Genomic DNA, 27,812 nt, shown 5'->3' on the forward strand with positions numbered 1-27,812 from the left:
ATTTCCCGCAAGCAATTGCTCTGTCACCAAAAAAAAATCGGAAGTATGGCCTGCGCGTATGTATACATAACCCACGGCTACGATTACTTTTCAAATTCTCAGATACCGCCATGACCAAGTGTGAGATTACGAGAAGCGTAGCGAGATGCTGCGTTCGATGTACGCACGCGAAGTCTATACGCCGAGTCGTAGCCTCAGATGTCGAACGTCGGATCTGTGTGAGCTGTGTATGCATGCGACAAATATGATTGATCGTAGCGTTAGATTCCGATTATGACCATAAACACGATTTGTGTATATGGTAATAATGCCGTATGTATAAATGAAGAATAATAAATGAGTAAAAAGTAATATTGCGTTTTATCAAAAGTATATGAAAATTCTTCGACTTACTTTTATGGGTTTAATGGAGAATTAAATAATCTAATATAAAGAAACGATATTAATTCACAAAAATATTGTAAAACAATCTGAGCGGAAATTTTTTTTTAAATAAAGTGCATAATAATGTTGTGAACTGTAATAAAAAGTAAAAAAGTGTAAAAAAATTTATGATTACTAACGATTTCGGACATGTGATACGTTTTTCTACATTTTTTTACGTTTTATTACAGTTTATTACATTTATTTACCTAGCGTAGTCTCCGCGTGCGTAGTTACATTGAACGTAGCATCTCGCTACGCTTCTCGTAATCTCACACTTCGCTAAAGCCGATTCTACATAAGATTTTTATCTGAGTTTCGGGCTCCGATCGGAATCCGTTCGGGCGTCCGAACTCAGATGAAAATCTTATGTAGAATCGCCCTAATAGTTGGAACTTCTCATTTCGAGTCGCAAATGCTGGGACTACGATACAAAGACACTACGACTTCCGATTTGTCGAAACCCGTAGTAGTATACACCCGTAGTGCGACAAATAATAATTTCAATGAAATAATTATACAATAATCGGTGCGGTCGTTGTAAATATTTCAGCTCGAGGCAACTGTCACAAAGGAACGCGCATCATTGTATTTCCTCGATTTTCGCAAATTCGTTTGTCTTCTGGACGTTATATTTGCCGACAGCGTTTGATTATAAATCGAGTCGCGAGCGAGACTCGAATTGCTTTCTCCATAGAGGAAGCTATGTGATGGGTTCGAATATGAGTTTTTGAACCAAACCTCGTACGACAATTTCGTTTACATTTTTGTAAACTAGATCGAATTCCCAACACATGTCTGTATGTATATGTGTGTGTGTATATGTGTATACCGTGTGCAGAGCCTTATGTAGAAAACGAGACGATGAATGCCGTTGAATTCAATTGCATTTATTGTTTTGTTGAATGTCTCAAGGATGAAGCCCACACAATTAATTTTTTTTTTAAATTATTATTAATCTTGAATAACTTTTATGGAGGAAGCTCCTTGCCAATGTCTTGGCAGCGGATTTTAGGTGCTCGGTCAAACGACACACTGGACTAATACATCGGTGAACGATTAGAAAGTTTATGAAAGTAGTATGAAGTATGAAGTGCCATGTGCTCCAGCTGTTGGTTACGAGCGTTGGCGTAGCGCGTTGTTTTCTTATGTTAATTCTCTTAAGATAAAATGTAGTTCGAGCAGCCGAAGATGGCGTTTTTTTCCGAACGAACGAAATCTATACTTGGCCATCTCTACAACTTGGCTTTCTCTTTCTCTAATGATTCGACCATGTGTTTTTTACTCACTAAAACGTGGAGATCAGTATACGTTCGAACGCGACAGTGTGAACAACGAGAAATAAACGCAACGATCGCGCCTCGAGTGACTTTTGTGGAAAAAAGAAATATATTTGGTTATATCGCGAGTGTCTTATGATCGCGTGCGAGTGCAAACAATGGCCGAGCACGTTGATTTAGAAACAATAAAGAGTTTGCGAGAGGAGGTCAATTGGGAGGTCGAGACGCAGCGACGTGAGTTTCTCCGTCGACTGCGCCCTTTGATCGAAAACTGGAAGGGCCAACTTCCCAACCTTTCGAAGGTATTTCGACCCGAAGAAATCAGGCGTCTTATCTGGGATTCGGCGAAAGGCCGTCTCTTCGCCGGATACGGTGATCGCGGCGAGGAATATGTACGATTCATCGTGTTCGTGATCCGAGCCGGCATTAATGAAAGCAACCTCGAACCCGACGAGGTCGCATTGCTGCAACAGTTAACCGATTCATATTACGAGCATGGCCGCCATATTTACGACCCCTGTGTTTCTCGTTGTCTTTTCGACATATGTGTCAAATTCGATGCGAATTACTTCGACGAGGAGACCCGTCCGGAGCATTTCCACATGGCCTGCAAATTCGCCGGTCACGACGCGGTGGAGAAATTTCTCGAACTCGGCATGGATCCCAATCTCCTACAGAGAGAAACGGGCGACACGCCGCTACTCTTGGCTTCGTCGACCAAGGGCAACGACAACGACGTCGGACGAACGATCGAGCTGCTGCTGAGAAACGGCGCCGATCCGAATGCAGCCGATCGAGGCGGATGGACGGCTCTTCATGAATTTTGCTGGTACGGTAGCCCCGACAGGATCGAGAGGTTCTTGAAGGTCTGCGACGAAGTCGGGCAGCAGGTGCACATCGATGCCCGAGATAGAGTAGGTCGGACGCCGCTGCTTTTTGCTCTGGAGTTGCACCGAAAGGAGGCGTTCGAATTGCTGCTGAGACGCGGCGCAGATCCGAATCTGGCCGACAATGACGGTAGGACACCTCTTCACGTTATCTGCGAAAGAGACCGCCACGATGAATTCGACCGGATGATCTTGTTTGAGATCTGTGATGAAATGCAGCTGACGGTCCAAGTTAACACCCCAGACAATGACGGTAAGACACCATTGCAGTTGGCCGTGGCGAATCTATCGCCAGAAATCGTCGATGTACTCTTGAATCGTGGCGCAGATATGTCCAACTGCTTTTTTCCGACTTCAATTGATACGAAACCTGGATATAATTTAGCCAGAATAGCGTCTGGTGCCCTGGCCGTAGCTGAACATCTCGAGACAAGAGGATATCGCTTCAGCCGAAGCGACGCCCTGACGATCATGAAATTCTTTGCTAAACACGATTTGTTCGACGAGTCATCGGATCTTGAAAAAACTCTGCGCCATGATCAGGAGTTCACAAACAACGCCAAAGAGATAATGATCGTTCCGAGTCTGTCGCTCTACGATCTGATCCACTTAGGACCCGAAGAGGAGGAAGAGCTACTCACGTATACAGACTACTTCGTGCTCTTGCTTCACAATCAATTGTGGAGGATCCCAGAAAGGCACCAAGACAATAGTATTTTGCATCTGTGTGAAAAACTATCGAGAGGATTTTTTCGACGCTGGGCCCTGGACCCGTTCTTCGAGTTGATCCACAAACGGCTGCCGCTTCTCTGTTGCAAGATGGTCCTGAAGAACCTGGACAATCGAGATTTGTGCAATATCTGCTTGGCGGCTGCAGGCCAAACCTCGCGATAACGATAAATGTATTCCCAGTTCTTTATTTATGTTCTTGTTTTATTCATTGTTCCATGGAGCACAATTGAGAATTATTTTCAAAATATGTTCCATTGTAATATTATTTAGGTGAGGATTACAAAAAATAAATTGAACAACTTAGAAAAAAAAGTAAGAAGAAAATTGAACCTACATATCCTTTAGATTCGGCTAACTCAAGTTGTAAAAGTAGATATTAAATATTCACCAAAGAGCATTTCTTTGCAATGTAAACAATACTTGCTATCTGATTTTATGGCAGTGGGAAGCTAACAAAAATTTTCAAAGAAAATGTAAATTTTATTCTACTGTACTTTATATGTACAAAAGTTCAATAAATCAAATCAAATTTTCTCATAATTACATCATTAATTTAATAGCAACAAATCATGATCGTTGCTTATCTTATTCTGGTCTGCAAAGCCAAGTATGAAAATCAATGAATTTAATAATTTCATTCGATTTTTCTCAATTTTTGACTTTCTTGAACTTTGATTTTTTTTTAGTAATTTACGATACAAGTGCCATAAGTAACATTTTTTGACACTAAGAGCTTTCCTCATTAAATGAAAATTACCGACATATCTGATTAACTACTTAATTCCATCTTCCCGGCTTGGAATTTCGTTGACACGGTCAAAAAGCGCAGAGTCCCCTTCTAGTATTCGCAATGATAGTAAGTATACGACAAACAAACTCGCAAAATCGTGAAATTACCGTCTTGCACTCGGATTCTTAACCGAAAGTTTCTGAAATTTCAACCTTAATTTTAACGGAGGGCCTTATGATAATCCACAATTTATCGCGCTGCCAACTGAAACCGTATGTCAAACGAATCTAATTGCTGAATCGGGTTTTTTGCAGCGAACTGAACTGGACATGCGCGCGTAAACTCAGCTCTCGCGACGATGCGTCGCATTTTGATGGGAGCCGAGGAATCTAAGCGACGAGTTGGTAGCCTGTAAGCAGGCGTCTTTCACGTGGACTGATTCAACGCGATTCGCATATAATTTGTGTAGCTGCTTTAACGCAGCTATTTATGCAAGTAGATATTTATTTAAATTACATTTATAATTCGCGTCACGCAAGCTCGGCAGCGGCAGGCATGTGTGTGTGTGCAACGTACTGCGCGCTGTATCGGCATTTCGTCTCTTCCGCGCCGTATAATATATGCTTTTCGAACGATTCCCCGTAGATTCGTCTATTTCTCTATCTCTTTTTTCTCGACGTCTTGTGTGTGTGTAGTACTGCGATGCCTCGAGGGCCGCAACACTATATACATACAGCAGCTGTATATAGTCCACACACGTGTCGGTGCGAAAATCAGCGTCTCGCGCGCAAGCACACACACACGGAATGAGAAAACATAGACACGTGCGATGCGGTGAGTAGTAACATATGACTGGCAAATTTCCCGCAAGCTCTCGCTCTCGCTCTGTATGGCGTGTACATTTATATACAGGCTAGGCGCGCGCGAGCTGAAATATTTCTCATTCTTCGCGTGTGTGCCCCCTACCCACCGAAGTCGGAGTTGTCTAAAATATATACGTATACGTAATATTACACATTCGTCTGGGGAAAAAGTTTCGTCGATTCTCTCTCTCTCTACTTATGCATTATGTGCGGGCGGGCGGGTATAAAAAAAAAAGTTGTTTTTTTTTTCTCGACTCAGCCTCGAAACTGTATACGAAGTACGCTAAGGTACGAACTTGCGCTTATATACGCGTACTTATATGCTATATATATTTCGCGTAGAGTAGTTGCCTCGCTTGGTATATACCACCACCGCACCGCTGCAGCAGCACCATATATATAGCCAAAAGCGAAGCGAGGCGAAAGAGCAAAAATGCAAATGCTGCGGTGTAACGCGAAAGTCGAGAGAGCTTGCTCACTAAATTGCAGTTGTTACTCTCTCTCTCGCTCTCCCCGTCTCTTTTACCCTGCGGAGGATATCCAGCCCCCGACGTATAACATTACAATACTCTGCAGCGGCTCGCTTTCACGCCGTCGGTACATAAGGTATACGTGAATAAATAATTTTTCGCCAATACATACGTGTGTATGTGTGTGCGGGAGATGTATCTGCCTGTGCACTCGCGAGCGAGTGGCTTTACATATACATTATCGTATAGGCAGCACTCGTGTGCATGTGTATATAGCTAACGAATGAATAAAATTCCGATATACGCCATAAAGCTTGGCCAATTTCGAAACTTTCTCTCTCGCTCGCTGAAATTGCGCGCGCGCGCCGCGCAATGTGGCACGTAACGAGCTTTCGTGACCGAAAGCCGCTGCCGCCCGCAATCAAGCTGCGCCGCTTTTGATACAACGCGCGATCGCGCGTCCATCTCGTACGAATAAAAAAAAAAAAAAAGACGAACGAATAAAATCAAAAAAAAGAAATCCGAAAAAGTAAAAGTTAAAACGTTAATAGGGGAGAGAGAGGGTCCAGCGAGAGCAGAGCGCAGTGACAGCGCAGGGCAGAGAAATGCCCTCTGCGGCACACAGACTCTATATATCTGTGTAGTATAGCGGATCAACGCTCACGAGTGCGTACATCTATCTATCTCTATACATTGCGCACCGTACCGGCCGCTGCGCGAAACCGGCATGGTATATATGTCCTTGCTCGTCGGCCGTGACAGCTACACACACAGACACACACACGGACGCAGCGGCAGCAGCAGAAAAGGGGCAGAAAGCCAGAGCGAGAGAGAGAGAAAGAGGAGTATAGTCGGCTCCCTTATACGCGTACAACTATATACAACACGTAAACTCGACGCGCGCCGCGCTCAGTGCGCAAGTGCACACAGGGGAATGTATAGTGGAAGAGGGCGCCCTTATACCCTCGGTATACGCAGCGATCGCGAAAGCTCCTGCGCTGTGGAGCGCAGCAGCGGCGTACACATATATATACGAGGGAGTGAAAAATTGAAGCGAGCGCGAGAGGGAGAAGGGATAGAGCGAAACTTCCCCTTTCGGCGGCTCGTATCGTACAGCTCGAACGCGCTCGACTCGGCAGTACAACAGTATAGTAGTGAGCCGCGCGCGCTCGTCTTCGCGACGCTGCTACTGCTGCAACAATATAATATAGCATTGTTTTATTTACGGAAAAAGTGGCGGCAGCGTTTCAGGCAGCGGCCTCGGAAGCTGCGCGAGACTACTACTTGTGCCTCGGTCGTCGCGGACTTTTTGCTGGGTGTCCTCGTACCAGCGACGGCGGGCGCCGTGCTCGTGCACGCATTATTGCTCGGCAACGACGCTGGCGCTTTGATATTTCATCACTCGTTCTCGTTCTCGTACCTGTGATTATTCTGTGTGCTCATATCGTTTCAGTTTTTTTTTACGAAAAAACGTCAGATGAAAATCCACGACGGCAGTAACGACAGCGGCAGCAGCGAAAGCTCGTGAAAAGCTCCCCGCTCGGCTGGTAAGTAGCAAGCAGCAGCAGCAGCAGTAGTAGTAGTAAAGCAGCGAAATCTTGTTATTCAGCCGGGCGCGTACGTACGAGGGCTCTCTTTTTACGGACGCGCCGCGTGCGTGCCTCTCTCTCTCAGTCTCCCTATAGTTGCACGAGCTTCTCAAACATTCCACGAGATATAATCGTGCGCCCAGGCATGGGGTGGTGGTGGTGGTGGTGGTGGTGTGCGCGTGATCGTAATAATACGCGCGTCTCTGAAACATAAGTAAGAAAATTGCTACGCACTTGCTAACGGGAGAAACCGATCGCGTGCCTATACATACATAATTATAATATACATAAACGCAGCGCGCGTTAAAGCTCGAGTTTGTAAACTTGCGCGTATAGATAGACCGAGACGAAGGGGGAAAGACACCGCACGAAGCTGCGAGAGGGGGGCCAAAAGTGCAAAGTTCACGGCGTGAGAAATTTATAACTGCCTGTGTTGTACGTGTACGAATGATTTTACACGTTACCCCCCCGCGCTTCGTTGCGAACAACGTTACTCTTTCGTACGTATCGCACGATGTTATAACGCATAAATCGCGAACGTGTGTGTCTCTGTAGGCCGGTATATAGCTCTCACGCCGCACCGAGCGCCGAGCACCGAGAGAGCGCTAAAATAATTACCCAAAGGACCGTGGATATTTTAATTACGAGCTTTGCGAGCGGCTTCTCTTTGAGCTTGCAAGCTCTCGCTGGTCTATATAGCTACACCTAGCCTGTACATACAGCTTTAATTCTTCCTCTCTCGTTCGCTCTCTCTCTCTATGTCCATCTTTTATTCGAACTAACTCGCTTTAAACGCTCGGCCGCCCTTTTTTTACACAATCCCTGCTGCAGTTTGGAGAAAAAAAAGTTCTAAAGCTTCGTGTGCGTATACGTGCACATCCGTACGTGCGTCTCTGTGCATTTTTGATGTTATATACATATATACACTAGCCACGCGCTCGATGATAATGAACGCGCGAGCACGCACACGCGGGACAATTTATATATACGAGTGCCTTGTATACGTATGTGTATGTACTCTCGGGTGTACGATGATCGTTGCAGACGGCTTGGCGCCCTATAATGCCGCTGCCGTGTACACCCCTAGCTACCGTACATATATAGGTATAATACCGCTATAAAACGTCGCAGTCGCGCTTACTGCCGTTTACGCATGCTATAGCAGCAGCAGCTACGAGGGTTAAAACTGCCAACGCGATTAAAGCCAGCATCAGCAGCAGCACACCCGTATGTTTCGGCTGGGTAGTATATAAGAAAGACTGTGTACGGATCTTGGAATGTTGCGGAGCTTCTATACGTAGCTCACGCTGCGCTTGTATATACGTAAATATAAAGCAGAAACACAGACGCAGAAGAGAGAGAGAGAAAGGCAGCTACACTGCGTAGTGTGTATTTACGTCCCGGAACTCGCAAGCTCGGTGCGGCTAAGAGAAGAGAGAGAGAGATAGAGAGAGTTAGTCGAGGGAGTTTATTGGAAAGTTTCGCGGGGAGAGAGCGGCAAAAACTTATCCCAGTGCCGAGATTATTTACCTCCTCCCCCGTCCCCCGCGCGCGTATATATACGCGGAGGTTATCGATAAATGGAATCCGTGCCGCAGAGAGCGCCGATAATTAAAGCTCGAATATAACAGTATATCCTATATATCTATCTATCTCTATCCTCGCCCTCTTTTTTTTATTCTCTACTTCTCTCTTTCTTTTTTTTTCTCGCGCATCAGCTTATAGATATTTCACGCTTACTCCTGCTCGTCTTTTCATTCACGCGCGACGAGGAATATATCAATAATAATAATAATGATAATGGTAACGAGGCCCGTTACAACAGCGAGCCCGATACAAAGAATTTCGTGTGCGTTGCACTGCAGCGCCGTATCATTCATCGCTCGAGCTCGCGTGTTCTCTCTCTATCCGAGAGAAAATAAATACGAAAAAAACTGCCTACTTATATTCTTCTTCTTCTACTTTTTCCTCTGAACTCTCTTTTCTATTCTACGCGTGTGTATATGCACGTAAAACGGAAACAATGGGGGGATGAATGTGCTATACGAGTACGTGCGTGTATGCAAAGTGAGAGAGGAAAAAAAAAATTTTTTTTCCCCATACATTATCGCGTACGTGAAAAGGAGCAAATTATGCGAAGTAGGCTCTCTCTCTCTCTCTCTGGCGTACTACTACTGCGAACACTGCACACTGTCTTTTCGGCGCATCGACGGTGTCTCTCTATACATAGATATATATTATACGGTTGGTACGTTAAATAACGAATGTGCGCGTCGAGCCGTTAGCTGCGCCTTGTTATAGCCCTCGCTATGCAGAAAGGATTTGCATAAATCAATTATATAATTTGTGCTTTTGGCGGCCCGACCGGGGCCGATCGGCAATCGTGCGAATTCACGTATAGTAAACACAGCATCGACGACGAAAATCGATTTCTCATAATACCTGTGTCCGTGTGTGTTCGTAATTCGTCGCGAGTAATAATTTGAATAATTCAACTCCACTGTATTATGTACGCGATGGATGTAACGTTTGCTGAGAATATATTTATACGCGAGTCGTTAATTAAGCATCGTTAACTTTTCCGCGCGCCGCACAGCCGTATTAATATAATAATCCTCGCGCCCGCGACTACAACGACGACGAGTCGGACGAACGTTGTGATTTTTTTTCTCTGCTTTTCTTTTTTGGTATCAAGCGGATATAATATCGATGTACAGCGGCAGCAGCCACCGTCTCGTCTGTTTTTCTTTCTCGCTTCGTTTCTAGCGCACTCGTACTACAGTCGCTCTCGTAATATTATAAGTCCAAATGGAATAAAAAAAAAAAAAAAATGACCGAAATTCACGGGCGCAGTCGCACGTACGACGAATTAAAAACGTCACGCACGCGGATTTATCCTTTTTATTTTGTCGCTCGCAGCAGCTCTCGCGCGTGGTATTATATCGCGTACACGTTTCCTCGCTTTACGCGCGACTCTTCAAAGGCGAAAAAACTGCTGCTACACGTTTTCTAGCATACACATATGTGTGCCAATGATTAAAGTCTTTCTCTCGCGTTATATGTGTATATATACATATGGTATGCACGCGATACATTTCAATCAAACGTGTACGTATCAAGCTCCGCAGCTGTGCGAATGCAACTGCACGAACGACAACAAAAAGGAGAGAGAGAGAGAGAGAGAGAGAAAGAAAAGAAATAAAAAGAAAAAGTGTCAACGAACTCTTGGGGAGGCGCAGCGCAGCACCCGCATAGACACACACGCACACACAAATAAACGTACATGCACAAAAGGATTTATCGAATTTTACAAGACTCGACTCGTGCAGTATATAGATAAAGAACTCGTCTAATTGCGGTGAAAAAAAACGTTATTTTCCTTTTTCTTCGACGCACACACACTCCACTCAGACTGATCGATCAACCATAATAGAGTAGAAAAGAGAGAGAGAGAGAGCTTGCAAGCTCGATAGTGCGCCAGACATGTACACACATACGCACGCACACAAAAGGCGAACGACGACGCGCTAATGCTTTCAAGGGCCCCTATAGAGAAAGAGAGAGGATGTTATACCGCGTCGCGCGTCTATTATATGTAAAAGGTCGAACGCGCGTTTGTACGTATATAGAGGGAAGAGGGGAATGTTTGTGTCGAATGTCTTTATCTTTGATTGTTGATGTGCTTTTAGTAGTGCCGCTGCCGCGACGCGTTGAATTACGATTGATTTTCTTTTTCACACACACAGATACACAGATACACTCGCGCTCTCGTACATAGTACACGTCGTTGTTGTTATTTTTCCTTTTTTTCGGTGGCTTCCGCAACTCTGTACATCCATTTTCTCCCTTATTTTTCGTTGTTGTTTTTTTTTCGTTTGTTGTTTACGCGCGTCACCTCGTTCGACCTCGTTCGCGCGTTTTAAAATACGTGTAAAACGAAGAAAACGTGCCGTCGCATATACGGTAACAATTCGTGAATCAAAGTTACTTCGTAATGAACATAACGCAGCATACGAACATTCGGTTCGATATATATACAACGAATTCGAATAATGCATACATTGTAAGAAAACACAAAAGTCGACGGCCGGAGAGAAAGAGAGATAAATACTAGTGTTTGTGCCATACTGGACACACAGCCCAACAGCAGCAGCAGTAGAAATACTGCAGTTGGACGCAAAACTTTTTCTTCAACTCTCTCGGCATATACACACGTCTCTTTCGCTCTTTTTTTTCACTACAAACACGCGGAAGTTTTCCATGCTGGTTTCGCGATAAAAGCTGTATGTATATATGTGTCGCAAGCTCTGCATCAACAGCTATAATAATAATAATAATAATATGCACTACAGCGCGCTACTACGACGATAATAGAGCTGCAAATTCGCCAAAGCTCTCGTTCTCTCTCTCTCTCTCTATTTTAGCTTACGAGTAAATCGTAAAAGTGATCGCGCGCATACAGACACACACGAGCGCTGCTTATAACGTGATATATATACACAAACGATACCCTATCAATTCCATTTAGAGTACAGCGCGCGGCTTTATACGTGTATATACGCTATATACGGGCTACGCTCTTATATGCATGCGCGCATATAGGTACATCGCCATAGGCGCACTGTAATATAGTTACGGCGCTGTACTGGATCAGAATATAGTGGTGTATACATACACATCGGCGCGAATGTTTATACGTGCACTTAGAGCGAGGCTTATACTGCTGTATATGCGCGCGCCGTTATATGCACCTTGATCTCGCTCGCTCGCTCAGCGGGAGGAAATAAAAATAAATAAAAAAAAAAAAAAGAGAGAAGAAGAAGAGGTAGCAATTTGTGTAAATATATGGTTACGACCTACCAGCGATGTGTATAAGAGCCTTTCGAGACGGAGAGAAAAAAGCCCATAATATAATGCATGCAGCGCTCAGCGCGAGGTCAAAAACGCGCGCGCGACGGCGACCACTATACATCGTTATTATTATAAACGATTGAATTCCCATTCAAAATAGTCGCTCGACGACTTACGCTCGGGTACTTAGGTACATATAACGTATAGAGTACGGGAACGCGATCGACGCGAATTTACTATCTCCTCGTTTTTTTTCCTCTCTCTCTCTCACTCTTTCGGCAGGATGGGCGGACACAATGGGGCAAAAGAGAGAGAGAGAGAGAGAATGGATGGATGGATGGATGCTCCCGGTGCAAGAGTCACGTAGCCTATACACTGTACATCAACTAGACAACTAGTAGACTAACTACTATACATCAGCCTCGAGCAGCAGCCTGTGTGTGTATGCGTGTGTACCTATACGTCTACGTGTGTTTGCGCGTGGCTTCTTCTTTTTGCCCTCTCTCTCCCTCTCTTTCTTTTTTTTTATCCTTTTCTCCGAGGCTACTACCCTCGCCGTACGCGTTACAAGAGACTTGGTCCATCGCTCTATATATATTATACTATATACATCCATTCGCTTTTTATGTAACTAGAAAAAGATGAGCTTGCGAAAGAGCCGCTAGCTGCTGCAAAGTTGCAGTACGGGATAAAAAAATGTATGTGTGTGCTGCTGCTGCTGCTCGCTCGAGCGCGAGGGTCGTCGATCGATCTTTACCTCCTCTGTGTGTGTGTGTAGTATATATATACGATGAAAAGCGGCATACGTCCCGCGTACATCAACTGGAAGGAAAATTCGCAATATCCATCATTATTATCGAGTGTATATAACACGTGATATAAATTTATATATATCCGTGCGTCGTCGTTAATTAAATTTAATCATCGTTACCATACGCAACGGCTTATTTTATATACGGCAGCATTATATATATAGCGTATAAGATTTAATATTTCAAGTAGTGAGAGCTTACGCTTGCGTCAGACACGAGGCCTCTGCCACTGCAGCCGCCGCCACCGCTGCAGAAGTAGTAGTAGTAGTAGTATACACGTGCGTGTGTATGCGCGCACGGGAGGACGTCATATCTAGGCTATATAATATCCCCGGCGTAATCTCTCGGCCATTATTACAGTAATATTTCCATTTTCTACGTATGCAAATGTCGGTGCTGCTGCTGGGGGTGGAAGGATACACGTAGTATTATATGCAAGATCCGAGAGGCTTGATATCCTTGTTGTATATAGCTGCAGCTTCCGAGCGAGCGACGTAGGGACGGAGGGAGGGATATATAATACGCCACGTGAAATCCTCGTGTGTATAACGCACGAGTCTATGCGATGCTCGTATATGCATATCGCGTATTATATGTGCCTTGGCTCGAGTGGTGCATATTTTATAAATCGGCTTCTCTGTATATACGAAATGTTAAAACTCAGTTTCGTAATCGAATTATTATTTATATACATATCTGTTTCAGGGAGGAGAGATATCGCTTCGCGGATTATGTGCGTGCCTGCATGTGTACGCGTGTGTATCGTGAATAAATACCCGAAGCTGGAAGCAATGTGAGAAAGAGAAAGAACAAAAAGGCGGAGAGGAGAATGGAGCCGCGCGGCTTTGTTCGCGCACTGCCGCCGCCGTGATGCGCGGCAATGTAGCTAAAAAAAATAACAACGATAACGAGGCCACCGCCTGAATAGTCCTAGGACCAAATAATAATACGACGACAAAAAAAAGACACGCAATTTTAGCCGATACATTAAGAACGAAAGAAAAATGTTCGGCACGAAGATACGCAGCTGGATGGAGGCGCAGCTGGCTCGCTCGCGCTCCAAGCGCAACAACAAGGAGCAGCAGCAGCGCAACAAGAACAATTCACCACCTCCGTTGCCCATAATCGCCCAGCGTCACAGCTTGCTGTATCGACACGCCACCTCGCCCTACTACGAGACGACGGTGGCGACGTTCTTCGACTCTCAGCCGCCGGACGATTTCGACGAGGTACGTATATAAAGTGATGATTGTTGTTTTTTTAGAGAGAGATACCTCACAAGTTTGGATATACGCGTTACATCGCGTGTAGAAATCGTACGAGTTCTTACATATCGTATACGCGCGAAATCTGCTTTTAATTAATGCATTATCGTACGACATCGTCCGATAAAGAGACGATGATAACGATAAGCTCCTCTGTACTACCTATCGCGCGCGCTCGTTATGCATTCATCTACTCTCGCTACTGGTGCTATACATAATTGCCCTTACTACCCCAGCTGCTGCTGCTGCTGCTGCTGCTTCGGAAAAATCGATAAATCGTACATACAACGGCTCTCTCGAATTGTTATTCGACTAACGTAAATTAAGCCTCGCGCGCGCGCCTAGAAAAAGTTTCCGTCGCTCGTGTGTGTACGTGACCGGCTGCCGTCGCTCGACGGAGAGCAAAAGAGAGCAAAAAAAGAAGAAGTAAGGAGAAGGAAGCGAGAAAAAAAGAGAGATATGAAAATATGACTCGAGTGACCCACAAAAGTGTCTCGTCTATGCAGTTTTTCCGCGTCTGTTTCTCACGGCAGCAGCAGCAGCATTGCTCATTATGTACGGACAAGATACCTAGCTATCAGGCGGCGTACTATTAATGTACGAAAGAGGCTAACGAAAGGGAGACGAAGAAAATATAGACAGATGATAGTTTTTTTTTTATTCTCTCATTCCTATACTATATAACTATGCGAACGAGCGAATTTTTCTATCTGTCTCTACTTCTTTTTTAATTCCTCCATTTCATCTCGCGAACGTGGGCAAAAAAGGAAAATTGATTAAATATCGAATATTCATGGAAACGAACGCGACATAGAAAATGATTCGATTATTTCTCTCTCTTCCCCACTCGACGTTCGATTCTCCTTCTTATAATTCACATCCTGTATCTATCTCGCGGACGAGCTTGTACCGGAGTTTTAATTTCTCCATTAAATACGCATTTGTAGATCTCTCTCTCTTTCTGTGTGTCGCGAGAAGATGGAAAAGTTTTCTTTTTTTTTTTTTATTCAAAGCTCGAGGCGCGCGCGTACATCCCGAAAAGTTAAATAAGATCGCTTGAAAATGGGAGAAAGGATAAAAAAAGAGGAGGAAAAAGATAGACAGAAAGGAAAAAAGCTCGCGCAGCAGCAGCCCGATAGGTAGTGAGCGAGCGAGAGAGAAGTGACTTATACGCGAAGGTTTGCAAGAAGCAAAAGAGAAGAAGAGAGAAAAAAAAATAAAGTGGAAGCGAGAGTTCGCGCGCGCAAAGCTTCTTTTCCTTTTCCCCGTATGAATCAGCGCTCGCGCGTCGTGTGACAGGGCCTGGCGCTGAGCGCGGAATAGCGTAGTACGGTAAAAAAAAAAAAAAAGAAGAAGAAGAAGCGGGAAAAATTTATGACGTATTTGTGAAAATCTCCGAGGCTCGTTCTGTTTTACTTTTTTTTCTCTCTCTTCTTCTTCTTTTTGTGAAACATATGTTCAACCGTTCAATGGTTCAGACAACCACACACACACAGTCACACGTGTGCGATATATCACACTCGCAAAACAATAAGTTTATATATATATAATACCTTTGCACACTGCTGACTGTGCGCGCGCGGGCGGTGTCGAGCGAGAGGCGGCGACATCGTTTCCTTAAGCCCGAAGCGTCGTCGTCGACTCTCAAAGACTTTGAAACCCTCTCGTGGGAGATGTTTGTATAATATTCGCCGCACACGGGGCGCCCTGTGTGTGTATGTGTATATGTCATTATATATAGGACATGGCTCGTGGCGAAAAAAAAAAAAAAATAAGAATTTCGTAATTTACTTCGCTTCGAGTAGCGCAATCTTTCAATATATAAACTACTTTCGAGCTACTCGAGGGGATTACGTTATATACGCACAGACGATATGCAAAAATTCGACTTACTCTCGGGGGCGCTCGCGAGTATATATATACAGTTCATGATTTACGCTCACGATAAAATTATACTTTCAGATCCGGCCGGCACTTCCGATCTCGCCGTCGAGCTTCAAGCCGCGAGTGCCGCCCGGTCGCAAGGACTCGGGCGCGACGTCGGCCACCATGTCCAACGCCACCAGCAATTCCACTTCTACCACCGCTACCAGCGGAGTAGGTGGAGGATCTCAGCAGCAACAACAACAAGTCCAGAATAAATTGCACAGCGCCGTTAATCTGTCGTCGCCCGAGAGCGCCTACAGCACGGGTTACTCCACGGACGGCACGTCGCCCTGCGCGACTTACGCGCCCGAGCAGTACATCGGTATCAGACAGCAGCAGCAGAAACAGCAACATTCGGTGACTACTACTACTACTACTACCAGCACCGCTGTCGTTCCTGTCAATGTTGTTCCTTGTACCGTCGCTGCTGCTGCTCCGGTCAAAGGACGAAGGAGCGAGCGGGTGAGTTGATTGATCAAAGCTCTGCGTATTACGATGTTATATAACGTGCAATTTACTTGAGTGCACGCGGCGAGCAAGCAGCAGAGCAGCAGCGAGCGAAGACGTCGCCGTGTATACGCATACTGCACCCAGGCAATATACATACGTAACGTAACCGACATCAAACGAAAATTAGCCTCGTGTGCGCCGCCGCCCCCGCAAGCTGGCGCCGAGCTTGCGCGCGAGTTATATACACTGTATTAATATACACGAACTACTACTACTACTGCCATATGAACTCGCGTATTATATATGCACGTGACGGTGGTGGTGGTGAATGCTCTTTGAGGGCTCGTTAACGTGTAAACGCGCCGCCTGCCCCACCCTTGATATATACTTACTAATATTATAATCGAAATTCTCGGTGTTAAACGCCCTGCATCGACCTTCTTTTTCTACATATATATACGAAATGGTACGAGACGAAAATCGAGCAACTGCTAGCCGATTGAAAGAGAAAAAAGAAAAGAGGCAAATAATATAAGCGCTAGATTGCACCGATGCGCGCCCGAACAATTGAATAGGGTCAAACTCCGCAAGCTGTCTCGTATATATACAACGTTATAGCTACGTCATTTCTCGGTGCATTATCAGTCTCTGTACTACTCCGTATATACGTATATACATCAACGCAGATACACGTGTATTTTCTCCATTGTGCCTCGCTTTCGATCTGCTCGAACTCGCTCTCGTGCAACAACAACCTCTCTCTCTTCACCGCCCCCGCATTGTATACCATATGTACTACTACTGTACGCTCGCTGCTGCTGCTGCTGCTTCTCTGCCGTAATAATAATAACCGACCGAGACGAACTTAAATTAAAAGGACGCACGTGCGCGACGATATTATGTATTATCTCCCACAGTACGAGAACGGCAACAACACCGGCACGTATACTCAATTATCGTCGTCGTCGCGTTGCTACTCGCCGCCCGAGCCGCATCCCTGGCGCAAACCCGAGCCGCCGAGTCGCGTGCTCAGCTGCTCGGCCACGAGCTCGCCCAAGATCCATCATCATCAGCATTACAATCTGCGCCAGGCCGACGACACCAACGTCAACTCCTACAACCCTACTACTGGTGAAGGGCCCGCTACCTTCTGCATCGGTCCGCGCGCCTATCCCGGCGATTATCCGGCGCAGTTGTTCTCGCCGCGCACGACTCGCCACTGTCGCACGGCCGCAACGTCGCCGCTCGTTGCACCGGCAACGTCGACTCAGGTATTTCATATACATATGCGAAACTTCATTATCGTTATTATTATTATTATATGATATGTATGTGGGTCATGTAAAATTTTGCGCTCGCGAGAAGAATTCATTCTGGAATTCTCTGCAGTCGAGCGAACGAGAAAAATGTGCGCGTGACGAGCATTCTTTTGTATTTATTTACTTTTATTTTATTTTTTTCGTCGTTTCGATTCGTGTGCCCTGCCTTGTAAAAAAAAAAAAAAGTATACACAAAGTAAAGCCAAAGGCGCATTACATTGTACCGTGTGCCTAATTGAATTCCAATGAAGCGCTATGTATATAAATATTTTACGTGCTTTGGCGCGCGCTCTGCGAATCTAGGTAATGCCGATAAAGTCGCCAAGGCAGAGATCGCGACCAAGGACGAGTCCCTGGCAACAGCAGCAGCAGCCACAGCCGCAATCACAATTGCAACCCGTTAACGGACGAGCTTGGACGAGACAACAGCAGCAGCAGCAGCAAAATTACTACCCGACGGGTATGGATCATTGCTACAATAGACAAGAAAGCCTGAGCGTCGGACGCAGCCCGTGAGTGTTGTCTCGCTTGAATGAATACAAATAAACTTGAGGGAGAGAGAGAGAAAAGCCGATTAACTTATACCTACGTATATACGTCTCTCTCTGTGTGTATGCGTATGCAAATACCGATGCAGGGTGAATCGAGCCAGCAGCGGCAACAACGATTGGCGACGATCGAACCATAACAACAATAACAACGGCGGCGGCAGCAACAATAATCATCAACGCCACCGACGTCGCTCCAGTTGCAACAGCAGCAACAGTCCGAGCTGCAGCAGCAGTCGCAGTTGCAGCCTCAGCAGCAATAGCAGTGCCAGCAGCAGCAGCAGTAGCAGCAGCAGCAGCAGTAGTAGCAGCGGTAGCAGCGGCAGCAGCAGCAGCGGTGGAAGCAGCAGTGGCAACGAGTCGAGCGACGAGGTCAATGACGATCTCGCGAGAAACGATCGGTGCGGCGTTACCAGCGAGGACAGCGAGCACAGCACCACGGAAGACGTCACGCTCAACGAGGTAAGCCTATTTTTTTTTCTTTACGAATACCTGGAAAGAAAAGTTTAACGTACCGGCCGGCACACAGTTGATGGGCAAATACGACGAGAACTACCTGTACGAGAAGGAGACCGACCTCGTGTCCTCATCGGCGGGCAGCCTCGATCGGCGAACGACGAACGGCTGCGTCGGTCGCAACAGTTCGACCTTCAACGTGTCCTCGGCTGCCACCACCTCGAGCCTGAGCAGTCTCGAGTATCAGCTGGAGGATTACGATAAGGAGCCAACGACGCAACCGAGCAGTCGCTGCTCGTCGTCGCGCAACAACTACATCAACAACAACAACAATCACAATCACAGGCTGTCCTCTTCGAATCAGAGCAGCAACGGCGGCGGTAGCAAAAATAATAGTCGTCATCGTCGTCGTCGTCAGCAGCAGCAGCAGCAACAACGTCGTAATCGCGGCTACTCGGCCCAGCGTACAACGACGAAGAAACAGCAGCAACAGCAGCAGCAGCAGCAGCAACGCAGCAGGAGACGATTTCGACGCAACAGCAGCAACGTCGCCTACACGTCCGACGACGAGAACATAGTGGAACGCGAGAAGCGCGAGGAGGTGGAGCTGCTGCAAGAAGTCATAAACAGAAGGTACATTTGACGTAACAAAAATAGCTTTAATTGTCCTTTTCTTTTTCTTCGCAATTTGTACAAGAGAGGTGGTATATAACGTATCTAAAAAAAATTTTTACGTTCAACAAAACTTAATTAGTAATCAATAACGATATTCAATGACTCTTTATCACTTTGACCGGCCAGCTGAGACACAGTCTGTCCTTGTGCTTCTTCAAGAAACCCTGGGTCCAGTACGAGCTCGCCATGTCGAGCATGTCCCAAGCGCGCGGATACCGCGTACCTGGCGTCTTCTTCGCGTAAGCGTAGATCTCCTTGCGGTATCGCTTTCTGGTCAGGCCGCCCTCGGCGCGTGCCATCTTGTTTAGGTGCGTCACGAGGTCGCGCTCCTGCTCGTCGCTCCAGATCCTGTGCAGCTCGTAATTCGTCTCGGCTTTGCCGAGGCACGATGAGTTGCTGCTCTGTTGCTGCTCGGTAAGGCGCTTGTGATGCTGCAGCGTCGCGGGCGCTATGTTGAACAGATCCGAGCCCTCCTTGACGCTCCAGTCGCCCGCCACGATGCCGTCCAGGGCCTTGTGGAGATTCGCCACGTCGTACACGTACTTGCCGGGCTTCAGCTTTTTGCCTTTGTAACCATTTGCTTTCTCGTCGTCGCCGCCGTTCGCCTCGAACTCGCGAGGATCCAGCGTCGTCGCCAAGTCCTCGCGATGCCTCGCGTAGAACTGCCTCATCCACGCGGTGTCGAAGGCGCGCCAGGCGTCGTACACCCGGCTGTACTTGCGTATCTGTTTGGTCGCGTACTCGTAGGTCAGCTTTTTCGCTTGCTTGAGTGTGAGCAGAGTGAGCTCGGGTTCTCGGCAGTAGGCTGAATTGATATAATCGACCAGCTGCGACTCTTCCTCGTCGGTGAAGATTTTTTTCGAGGGTTCAGGACTAGAGGCAGCGTCGCTCGAGACATTAATAATTTCTACATCGTTATGGTTGAGCTCAACCACGTAATTGGCGTTGATCTCCTGTTTTTTGGCTTGGTGCTCGTTCGTAATTTCGACATAATTGTCGTTAATACTGTCATCGAGTAAACGATCTTCGGTAACGTCGACGCAATCATCACTGTACTCCGAGCATTCGTCCTCAACGATATCACAATTATTATCGTTAACGTCGCCTACCGGCTCGAAAGTCTCGTAAACCATGTCGGGAAAGTGATAAAAAGTTCGTACCATTTTCACGTTCTCGACTTTGGTGTTTGTTTCTTCTTCGCGATCGTATCGGGCTATTTCCTCTTCTTCGTCGACCATCCTCTCCTCTTCTTTGGCATCGTATTCTTTTTCCTCTGCCTCTGGTTCCTCTTCCATCGCATCGTAGCTCTCGATAACTTCCTCGTCGTCGCTGGCTTTACTCGGCGCGATGACGACCTCCTCGATCGCGACTCCTTTTTCCTCGTTGTATTGACAATCGAACGGAAAAGATTCCGAGGCATCGTCCTCGTTCAACAAGTAGCTGTCGTTTATGCCGTCGACGTATTCGTTGCCGACCGAGCAGCTCTCGGAATCTGCCTCGACTTCGTCAAGTGCATCTTCTTCCACACCTTCAGTGTTATCTTTCGAAGTCAGCGAGCCAATTTTCAACGCCTTCTCGTCCAGTCGCAACTCTCGGCCGTGCTTAACGATGAAACCCATCATCCAGCTGGTCGAGGCGATCTCTCGCTCGTCCCAGCCCTTGGGATACTTCAAGCCTTGAGCGCGTACGAACTCGTAGACCAGGCGCCGGGCGCGTTTTCTGCCGAGGCGGCAGCCCTCCGCGTCGGCGCAGCGATTCACGTGCTCGACGATGGCCGACTCGTCGCGAGCGGCGAAACCGCGTCTGCGGTCTAACGTCCGGCTGAGATACGCCTCGGCCGAGCCACCCGCGCCACGATAGATGCGCAGATGCAGATGTAGCGTGGCGAGCGCGACGTCGTGGAGGCGCGCGGCCTCGCGCAAGTTCAGCCTCTTGCTCGTCACGTCCTCGATGGCCCGCAGCACGACGCTCCTATCCACCTCCTTTTTCCTTCTGCCTACGCGCCTCCTCTTCTCCGCTGGCTCCTTTTCTTCTTCGTCCTCCTCTTCCTCTGGTTCGTCCTCCTCGTGTATCACGACGACGTCCTCGAACGGATCGAAGCCCTCGAGCTCCTCGTCCTCGTCGAAGGACGAGTCGGCCTCTTTGTCGCGCGCCGCCAACAGCTCTTCCGGCTTGATCGTCAGCTTCCGGCGATTCTTGGAGGTGAAGCTGCGCAGCCAGGTGAGACCGGCCTGCTGGGCCTCGTCCCAGCTCGCCGGGTACCTCAGTCTCTTCGCCACGGCGTACTGATAGGCGATACGGCGCATTCGCGCGCGACCTATGCCGTTCTCCATGGCCGAGCGCGCGTTCATGTAGTGCACCAGTTGCTTCTCCTCCCTCTCGGTGAAGATCGGCGGCCTCGAGCGCCGCCGCCTCTTGTCGTCCGACATCGTCGTCGTTCAATCTAAAAATATATACAATAAAATAATATTTATCAATCGTGGATCGCGATCAAGGTTCTCAACCAATTGACTTACAGACTGAAGAGGACCACGAGCGAGGCGACGGCCAAGACGAATCGAGCATTGCTCGAGCGCCTTTTGATGCGCAACGCAGCGGCCTTACCCCTGATCAACGGAGGAGCGGCGGCGACTCGCTGTTACGAGGGCAGACGCGCCTGGTCGGCCAATCCCAGCCGAAGCGTCGGTGGCACGCCGATCTGCCTGCGAAGACGCGTCGGCACGACGACGAGGCAACAACAACACCAGCAACAGCAACAGTTACAGCATCATCAGCAGCAGCAGGAGCAACGTAAGGCGGTGGAATTGCCGCGGCGTCAGGTCTATTCGCCACCGGCGACGAGGTCGGCGTCGATTTTCGAGCGCAATTACCAGGTGTATCCAGCTGTAAGTAAAAATTAGATCAATGAAATTATTATTATATTGCATGAAACGAAGAAAAAAAAGTCAAAAAGTAATGGCCCATGGGGGGATCGAACCCACGACCTTCGCGTTATTAGCACGACGCTCTAACCAACTGAGCTAATGGGCCAGATGTTAGCCCGAACAGAAACAGCCTCTCAGGCCAAGATCCGGCCCGGATCTTCAAATAAGCGCCCGGATCAGGGTAAAATCAGGGGAATTTTACGGGTGTAATCACTATCTTATCCGGCCCGGACCTTGCCCGGAGTATAGTGTAAACATAACCCTTCGCGACATGATTGTAGCGCCATTAGTTGCTCAAAAGTCTGCATGTTTTGAGCGATCGGATGCAAGTATATACTCGCAATCGAATTGCTTTTCAATTCATACTTATAATATAGTATGAATATTATGAGTAACTTTCAACAATGTATTGAATGTTGTATGATGAATAATTCTTTCAAAGCATTAGCAATCACAGATGAGCGTATTTTATCTACACAGACTTCAACGACATCATTTTCATCAAAACATCATTGAAACTTTCGTCAAGACTATCGCTTTTAATCATTTTTCAAACGATGTATATTCAACTTTTCGTCTATTCTTACTATTACAGAAATTACAGACGGACTACATTAATCAAATTAGACGAAATATATAAATCAAATTAAGTTGTGCTCGTGGTTCATTGCCAACTGACACTGTCAACATGTGCACGGTGTTAAAAAATAATATAATCATGCTAGCTACATTCATAGGATTCAATCGCATAGTGGAGGTTATGTTCACACTATCCTCCGGGCAAGATCCGGGCCGGATGAGAACATGATTACCCCCGCTCTACGGGCCGGATCGCCAGCTTGATACGGGCCGGATGATCAGATCAGGCTTGAGTCAGGCTTTTTCTGATCGGGAGACGAGGGAAATAGAGCAGTACGTAATCTAAAAAATCTGGGTCTATATCACATCGAGCGATAACGTCGAAAATTATCTCAATAATCTTGATGATAGTCGTACCGAAAAGAATCTCGATACCCTTGAACTTTCATTGCGCAAAATAGATACTCGCGTCGATAAAGCAGATCTCATGCGACGCGCGACATTCGAAATTCATTGCAGAGCGGACCGAGCTCGCTGGGCGCCATGACCGCGATGTCCGCCTCGGAGCTGGCGCTGATCGAGGCGGACCGCGAGGCCGACCTCAAGTACGCCCAGCTGATACTGGAGGCCGAGCGCATGCTCGTCAGCGCCCAGCGTCACTTCGAGGACAACGACGCGACGACGACGCCCTGCAGCAGCCGGGCGAGCTGCTACAACACAGACGGCGGCACGACGGTTACGGCCAATAATAGTAACGGCGGTGGTGTCAATGCGAGACTGAGTAATAATAATGCGCCACCGAATCCACCGCCGAGAAACAAGAGGGTCGAGTCGATCAAGAACGCCGAGCTGAACATCGAGCTGGCCCTGTCGAGGAGCAGAAACTCCCAGCCGGAGTTGGCCAGCGGCAGTATCAAGGATCTGCTGGTGGATCATAATCATCACAATCATAATTATTCCAGCAGTCCCAAGAGATTGCTGCAACAGGTATGCAGAGATTTTTTGATAAACTCGAGAAACCCATACAACAAAAATTACAAATTTTATAGTAAAAATGTGCCATTAATGACTTGTGATAAAATTTACTATAATATTTATCAAAATTTAGAAGTCTATTATTTATCAAAATTTATTTTGTCATAAGTAAAAAATGTCACACTTTTACCATAAAATATAGTCATTTTTCCAATATAAGTTTCTCTTTATGGAAATAAAACTTTTCTGTTTTTGCACAAGCAGCAACAGAAGAAAATGATCGAGCAGGCAGCAGTGGCCACGAAAACGACACAGATTACCGATCATCGTCGTTTCAACGATATCGAGTGAGTAACTCAAAAAAAAATTAAAAAAGTAAATCAAAACTATTGTCGTGTTTATTATTTACAGATCTACGCATCATCATCAGCAGTACTCGTGTCCGCAGAGCGAGCCGCTCAAGCGCAAAGTTTACAACAACAACAACGACGACAACGACAACGAGGGTCAGCCGTCGTCGTTGACGCAATCGCCCTCGAGCTGCTTGCAGACCCCGAGCTGGCTGAGGAGCTCCGACGGCGATTGCGCCGATCTGCAGTCTCAGACTCAGCAGTACTCGCAGCTGCAGCGCAAGCAGATGCTGATCGAGACGCTGCGGGGCCTCAAGCGCAGCCTCGAGGACCAATCGGCCGCTCTCAAGCAGAGCTGCTTGCGACCAATTTAATAAGAGAGATACACGAGACACAATTTTTTCCTTAACAATGTGCGTGGGTATGAAAAGCCACGCGTACACGATTATTTTCTATCGTATGAAAGATGAAAGGGCTGCCTTCGATAACTAAAAAATAGGATTGAATAATTTTTCTATGAAAAAAAAAAAAGAAAGAAATAATAATAATGATAATAAGAAAAACGACTCGAATTTGAATATCGATTACGATATAAGATTGTTGAATTTTTTTCTTCTCTGCGAGGTTTAACGGGAGGAGATTGAGAGAAAGAGAGCGAATGAAATAACGCGAGTATGTACTGGAATCGATCGATACTATTTTCCAAACGAGCAGTTTTTAGCGCGCGCACTTGATCGAACAAAAATAAAAGAAAAATATTGGTGCTTATATATAAACACACTCGTACATTTATAGACGAAAAAAAAAAAAACTATAGGGAGTTTAGCTAGTGTTCCATGATTAATACCGAATAGATTATAGAAATTCTCCATGATTAATCTTCTAGTCAAGTATAAACCAAATGGTAGAGTAGAGAAAGTTAGCGAGCGAATAGTTCACAATTGGTTGGCGAATGTAGTTGGAAATTTAGAGAAAAAAAAAAATTACTATCTGCTAGGTCGAGATTAGTTAGAATCTTCGTGTATGGAAAAAAAACCCAATGTATATCTTACGTACCCAATTCTTTTTATACGTATTTAAAGAAAAAAAAAAACATTCATTAGTCTCGATAAACTAACTAAAAAAGTTGTTGAATCAAGTGCGTGGATAATTGCGAGAACAGATTCATCATAACATCAGAATCAAACCTTCTTTCTATTAGAAGTAAGAATTTACCGATAAGGAATCCAACCTATTCCATCCAAATATTATAATTAAGGAAAATTTATGTTCACTTAATTTTAGGTAATTCGAAAGACGCTGAGTTGTCTCTAATTTGCATTAAATTTCAGTGCAATATTATCATTAATTCTTGTAAGCAATAATGCTTGGAAAAATGACATGTATTCAACTTCCAAGAAGAACTCTTGTGATGAAATTTTTAAATCTAAGTCACTGTTTAAAAAAGCACTCTGACTCGTTTTATTGCATATCATGTTGAATAAGCATTGTAGCATAATAATTATAGCGAATAGTTAAATTGAAATACTATTATTTAGAATTTGTAATTAAACATTGACTTGAAAAATACATATCGTGAATATTTCTATGTTATATAGTTTATAAAATATCCACCGTCTCCTTGAAAGTAATCTCTGTTACCTTGATAATTTTCTCTTTGTTACAATTTTTAACAGGAATTGTAATCCTTTAACAAACAATAGGTGCAAAATTCTTGCTTATTAAAATTGGATATTACTTAGTCAAATTAATATTCACATCGATTCCAGTACAGACCCATAAGTATTTACAACTTCAAGTGAATAAATCCAAAATTGTTTGCGAGTTTGGCAATACAAAAAATGTTCATAAAAACTACAAGAGCACTACGCGACTCAGTACTGTGCAATAAATCATCTTAAACAAATAAATAGAATGATCTGTATGCAACTTGTAATACAGCATTTTAATATTATATCTTAACTGAAATAAAATGTTGTACAATAAAACTAAAGTGCGTTGAAATTGATTTTATACCTCTGATTCCAATTGATGATCAATTTTCAAAGAAAATTCAAGCAAACTTAACTGAACTCGTCGTACAGATGGAAAAATATAATATTGATTCGCATGCAAGTGTTTGGACTAGAGTAACATCAATGAAAACCAAAGAATTCGAATTAAAATATTATATTTATCCAATCTTTGAGTAACAATATCAAATATACAAAAAGTGTCTCTCCGCACCACCGCACAGCGCACACTACTTCACTCTCTCGAACTTGTGCTCGATCTCGTAAACGCCAACCGGCTGGTTAATCTTATCGCAGTAATCGGCCCACTCGCCCTCGCTCAGGTCGACCTCGTTGAAGGTCTTGCCGCCGTCCACGGCCTTGGCCACCCAGCCCTCGCGCGCCGAGAACTCTTTGGGCTCGAGGCCGCGACAGTCGAACACGGCCACCTGCCTGAACTCGCCGCAACTCTCGGCCACGATACCCCGTACCGTCTCTTGCAGTATGGTCAACGAGTTGTCGCGGCCGCACAGCTTGCACTTGGTCACGAAGTGATTGACGGCGCTGCCGCGCTGCGCGGGCGTCTCTTCGGAGAGCGACGCGTAGTTCCACTTGCTCGACATCTCGCCGCAATTGTTGCAGGTGAACTTGAGATACCAGCGAAAGTCCGGGCTCGTCGCGGGGCACAGGCTCTCGATGTTCTCGAGATTCGCCTTCAGTTTTAAAGCTATTTTAACCATGACTCGTTTGTCTGTTTGTTTTTTTTTTTTGGTTTCTAATCTGCAACGACGAAGTTACTTTTACAGGCATTCGGATTATTATATAGATTGAATAAACAGCGAGACGTCGCTGGAACGTCGTCGACAGGGTTTACATTTATATGCAAGTGTATATAGGTTAGAGTTGGGTATCGTATCGATAAAGAAATGGCATAATGCAACGATAAACTGACAACTTACAAGATTACTCCGAGTAGAGTTATCGCGCCCTTGCTTCCTTCTATACTTCGAACGGGGGGCGTCGAACGAGAAAAACAAAATGCAACGATCGAGGTTTTTTACTTTGGCAGTTGTCTGTATACACACGGTACGAATATAAAAACAGAGCACCGCCAGCTGTGATCTTCTTTCACGCGCGGCCGTCTCGCAGTGACCTGTTTTACCAATTATGCATAAATGCATGCCGCGAATCGCGTCGAGCTTCGACTTTTTTCCGCGGAGGGCGTAAGCGAACGGCCGAGTTCGGCCCGGCGCGAGCCCGCACAAACTGTGTAACGGCTGCCCGACGACTTCGAATCGCGAACGATTTGAAATTATTTTACGGTTGACCGTGAAGAATCGATGGGGCTCGCGTTACTCCTATTGCTGCAGTCGAGACAAAAGCATCGGAACGAAGGAAATGGTGAGTAGTGTTAATGAATAACGTTTATAAAAACTAACCGTTGAATAAGACCGACAGTATTGTACATCGTGAATCTCATCAAATTCTAAAATGCGAAATTCTCATGATACACACACGACATCTTTCACGATTCCGTTTAACGTCTCTCTCTGCAGGATCTTAATATTCGTCGCGCATCGTCGTAATACAAAAGGAGCGCGAGAGAGAAGAGCTACAGTATAGACCACTGCCGCGAGAGACGAGAGCGAGTACATACTGCAACACGTCTCTACACTGAAACGGCGAACGAGTGAGCCGCACACAGCGTCGTGAATAC

General features: G+C 45.9%; 3 protein-coding genes and 1 non-coding gene across 4 annotated transcripts; 1 reads left to right on the forward strand and 3 right to left on the reverse strand.

Annotated features, from left to right (window-relative positions):
- The first annotated feature begins 6,779 nt into the window (after positions 1 to 6,779).
- LOC106651732 (signal transducer and activator of transcription B-like) lies at positions 6,780 to 26,092 on the forward strand. Its single transcript, XM_023463558.1, has 12 exons — positions 6,780 to 6,932; positions 13,343 to 13,866; positions 15,865 to 16,290; positions 17,196 to 17,549; positions 17,901 to 18,109; positions 18,235 to 18,412; positions 18,461 to 18,607; positions 18,675 to 19,234; positions 21,795 to 22,161; positions 23,299 to 23,766; positions 24,019 to 24,101; positions 24,166 to 26,092. The coding sequence occupies exons 2-12, from the start codon at positions 13,642 to 13,644 to the stop codon at positions 24,476 to 24,478; spliced, it is 3,330 nt and encodes a 1,109-aa protein (XP_023319326.1). The 5' UTR covers positions 6,780 to 6,932; positions 13,343 to 13,641; the 3' UTR covers positions 24,479 to 26,092.
- LOC111694641 lies at positions 19,273 to 21,882 on the reverse strand. The gene is made up of 2 exons (XM_023463551.1): positions 21,793 to 21,882; positions 19,273 to 21,719 (listed from the first exon to the last, which is right to left on the reverse strand). Exon 2 carries the CDS (start codon positions 21,703 to 21,705, stop codon positions 19,372 to 19,374), a length of 2,334 nt encoding a protein of 777 aa, XP_023319319.1. The 5' UTR covers positions 21,706 to 21,719; positions 21,793 to 21,882; the 3' UTR covers positions 19,273 to 19,371.
- Positions 22,233 to 22,306, reverse strand: Trnai-aau. Its single transcript has one exon. It is a non-coding gene; the product is annotated as a tRNA-Ile (tRNA).
- A 165-nt stretch (positions 26,093 to 26,257) lies between the features above and the next one.
- LOC106651769 (UPF0587 protein C1orf123 homolog) lies at positions 26,258 to 27,250 on the reverse strand. Its single transcript, XM_014370435.2, has 2 exons — positions 27,055 to 27,250; positions 26,258 to 26,875 (listed from the first exon to the last, which is right to left on the reverse strand). The coding sequence occupies exon 2, from the start codon at positions 26,833 to 26,835 to the stop codon at positions 26,347 to 26,349; it is 489 nt and encodes a 162-aa protein (XP_014225921.1). The 5' UTR covers positions 26,836 to 26,875; positions 27,055 to 27,250; the 3' UTR covers positions 26,258 to 26,346.
- Positions 27,251 to 27,812: the final 562 nt, after the last annotated feature.

The sequence above is a fragment of the Trichogramma pretiosum genome, unplaced genomic scaffold (assembly GCF_000599845.2).
Source record: "Trichogramma pretiosum strain Unisexual culture from Peru unplaced genomic scaffold, Tpre_2.0 scaffold174, whole genome shotgun sequence".
Lineage (NCBI taxonomy): Eukaryota > Metazoa > Arthropoda > Insecta > Hymenoptera > Trichogrammatidae > Trichogramma > Trichogramma pretiosum.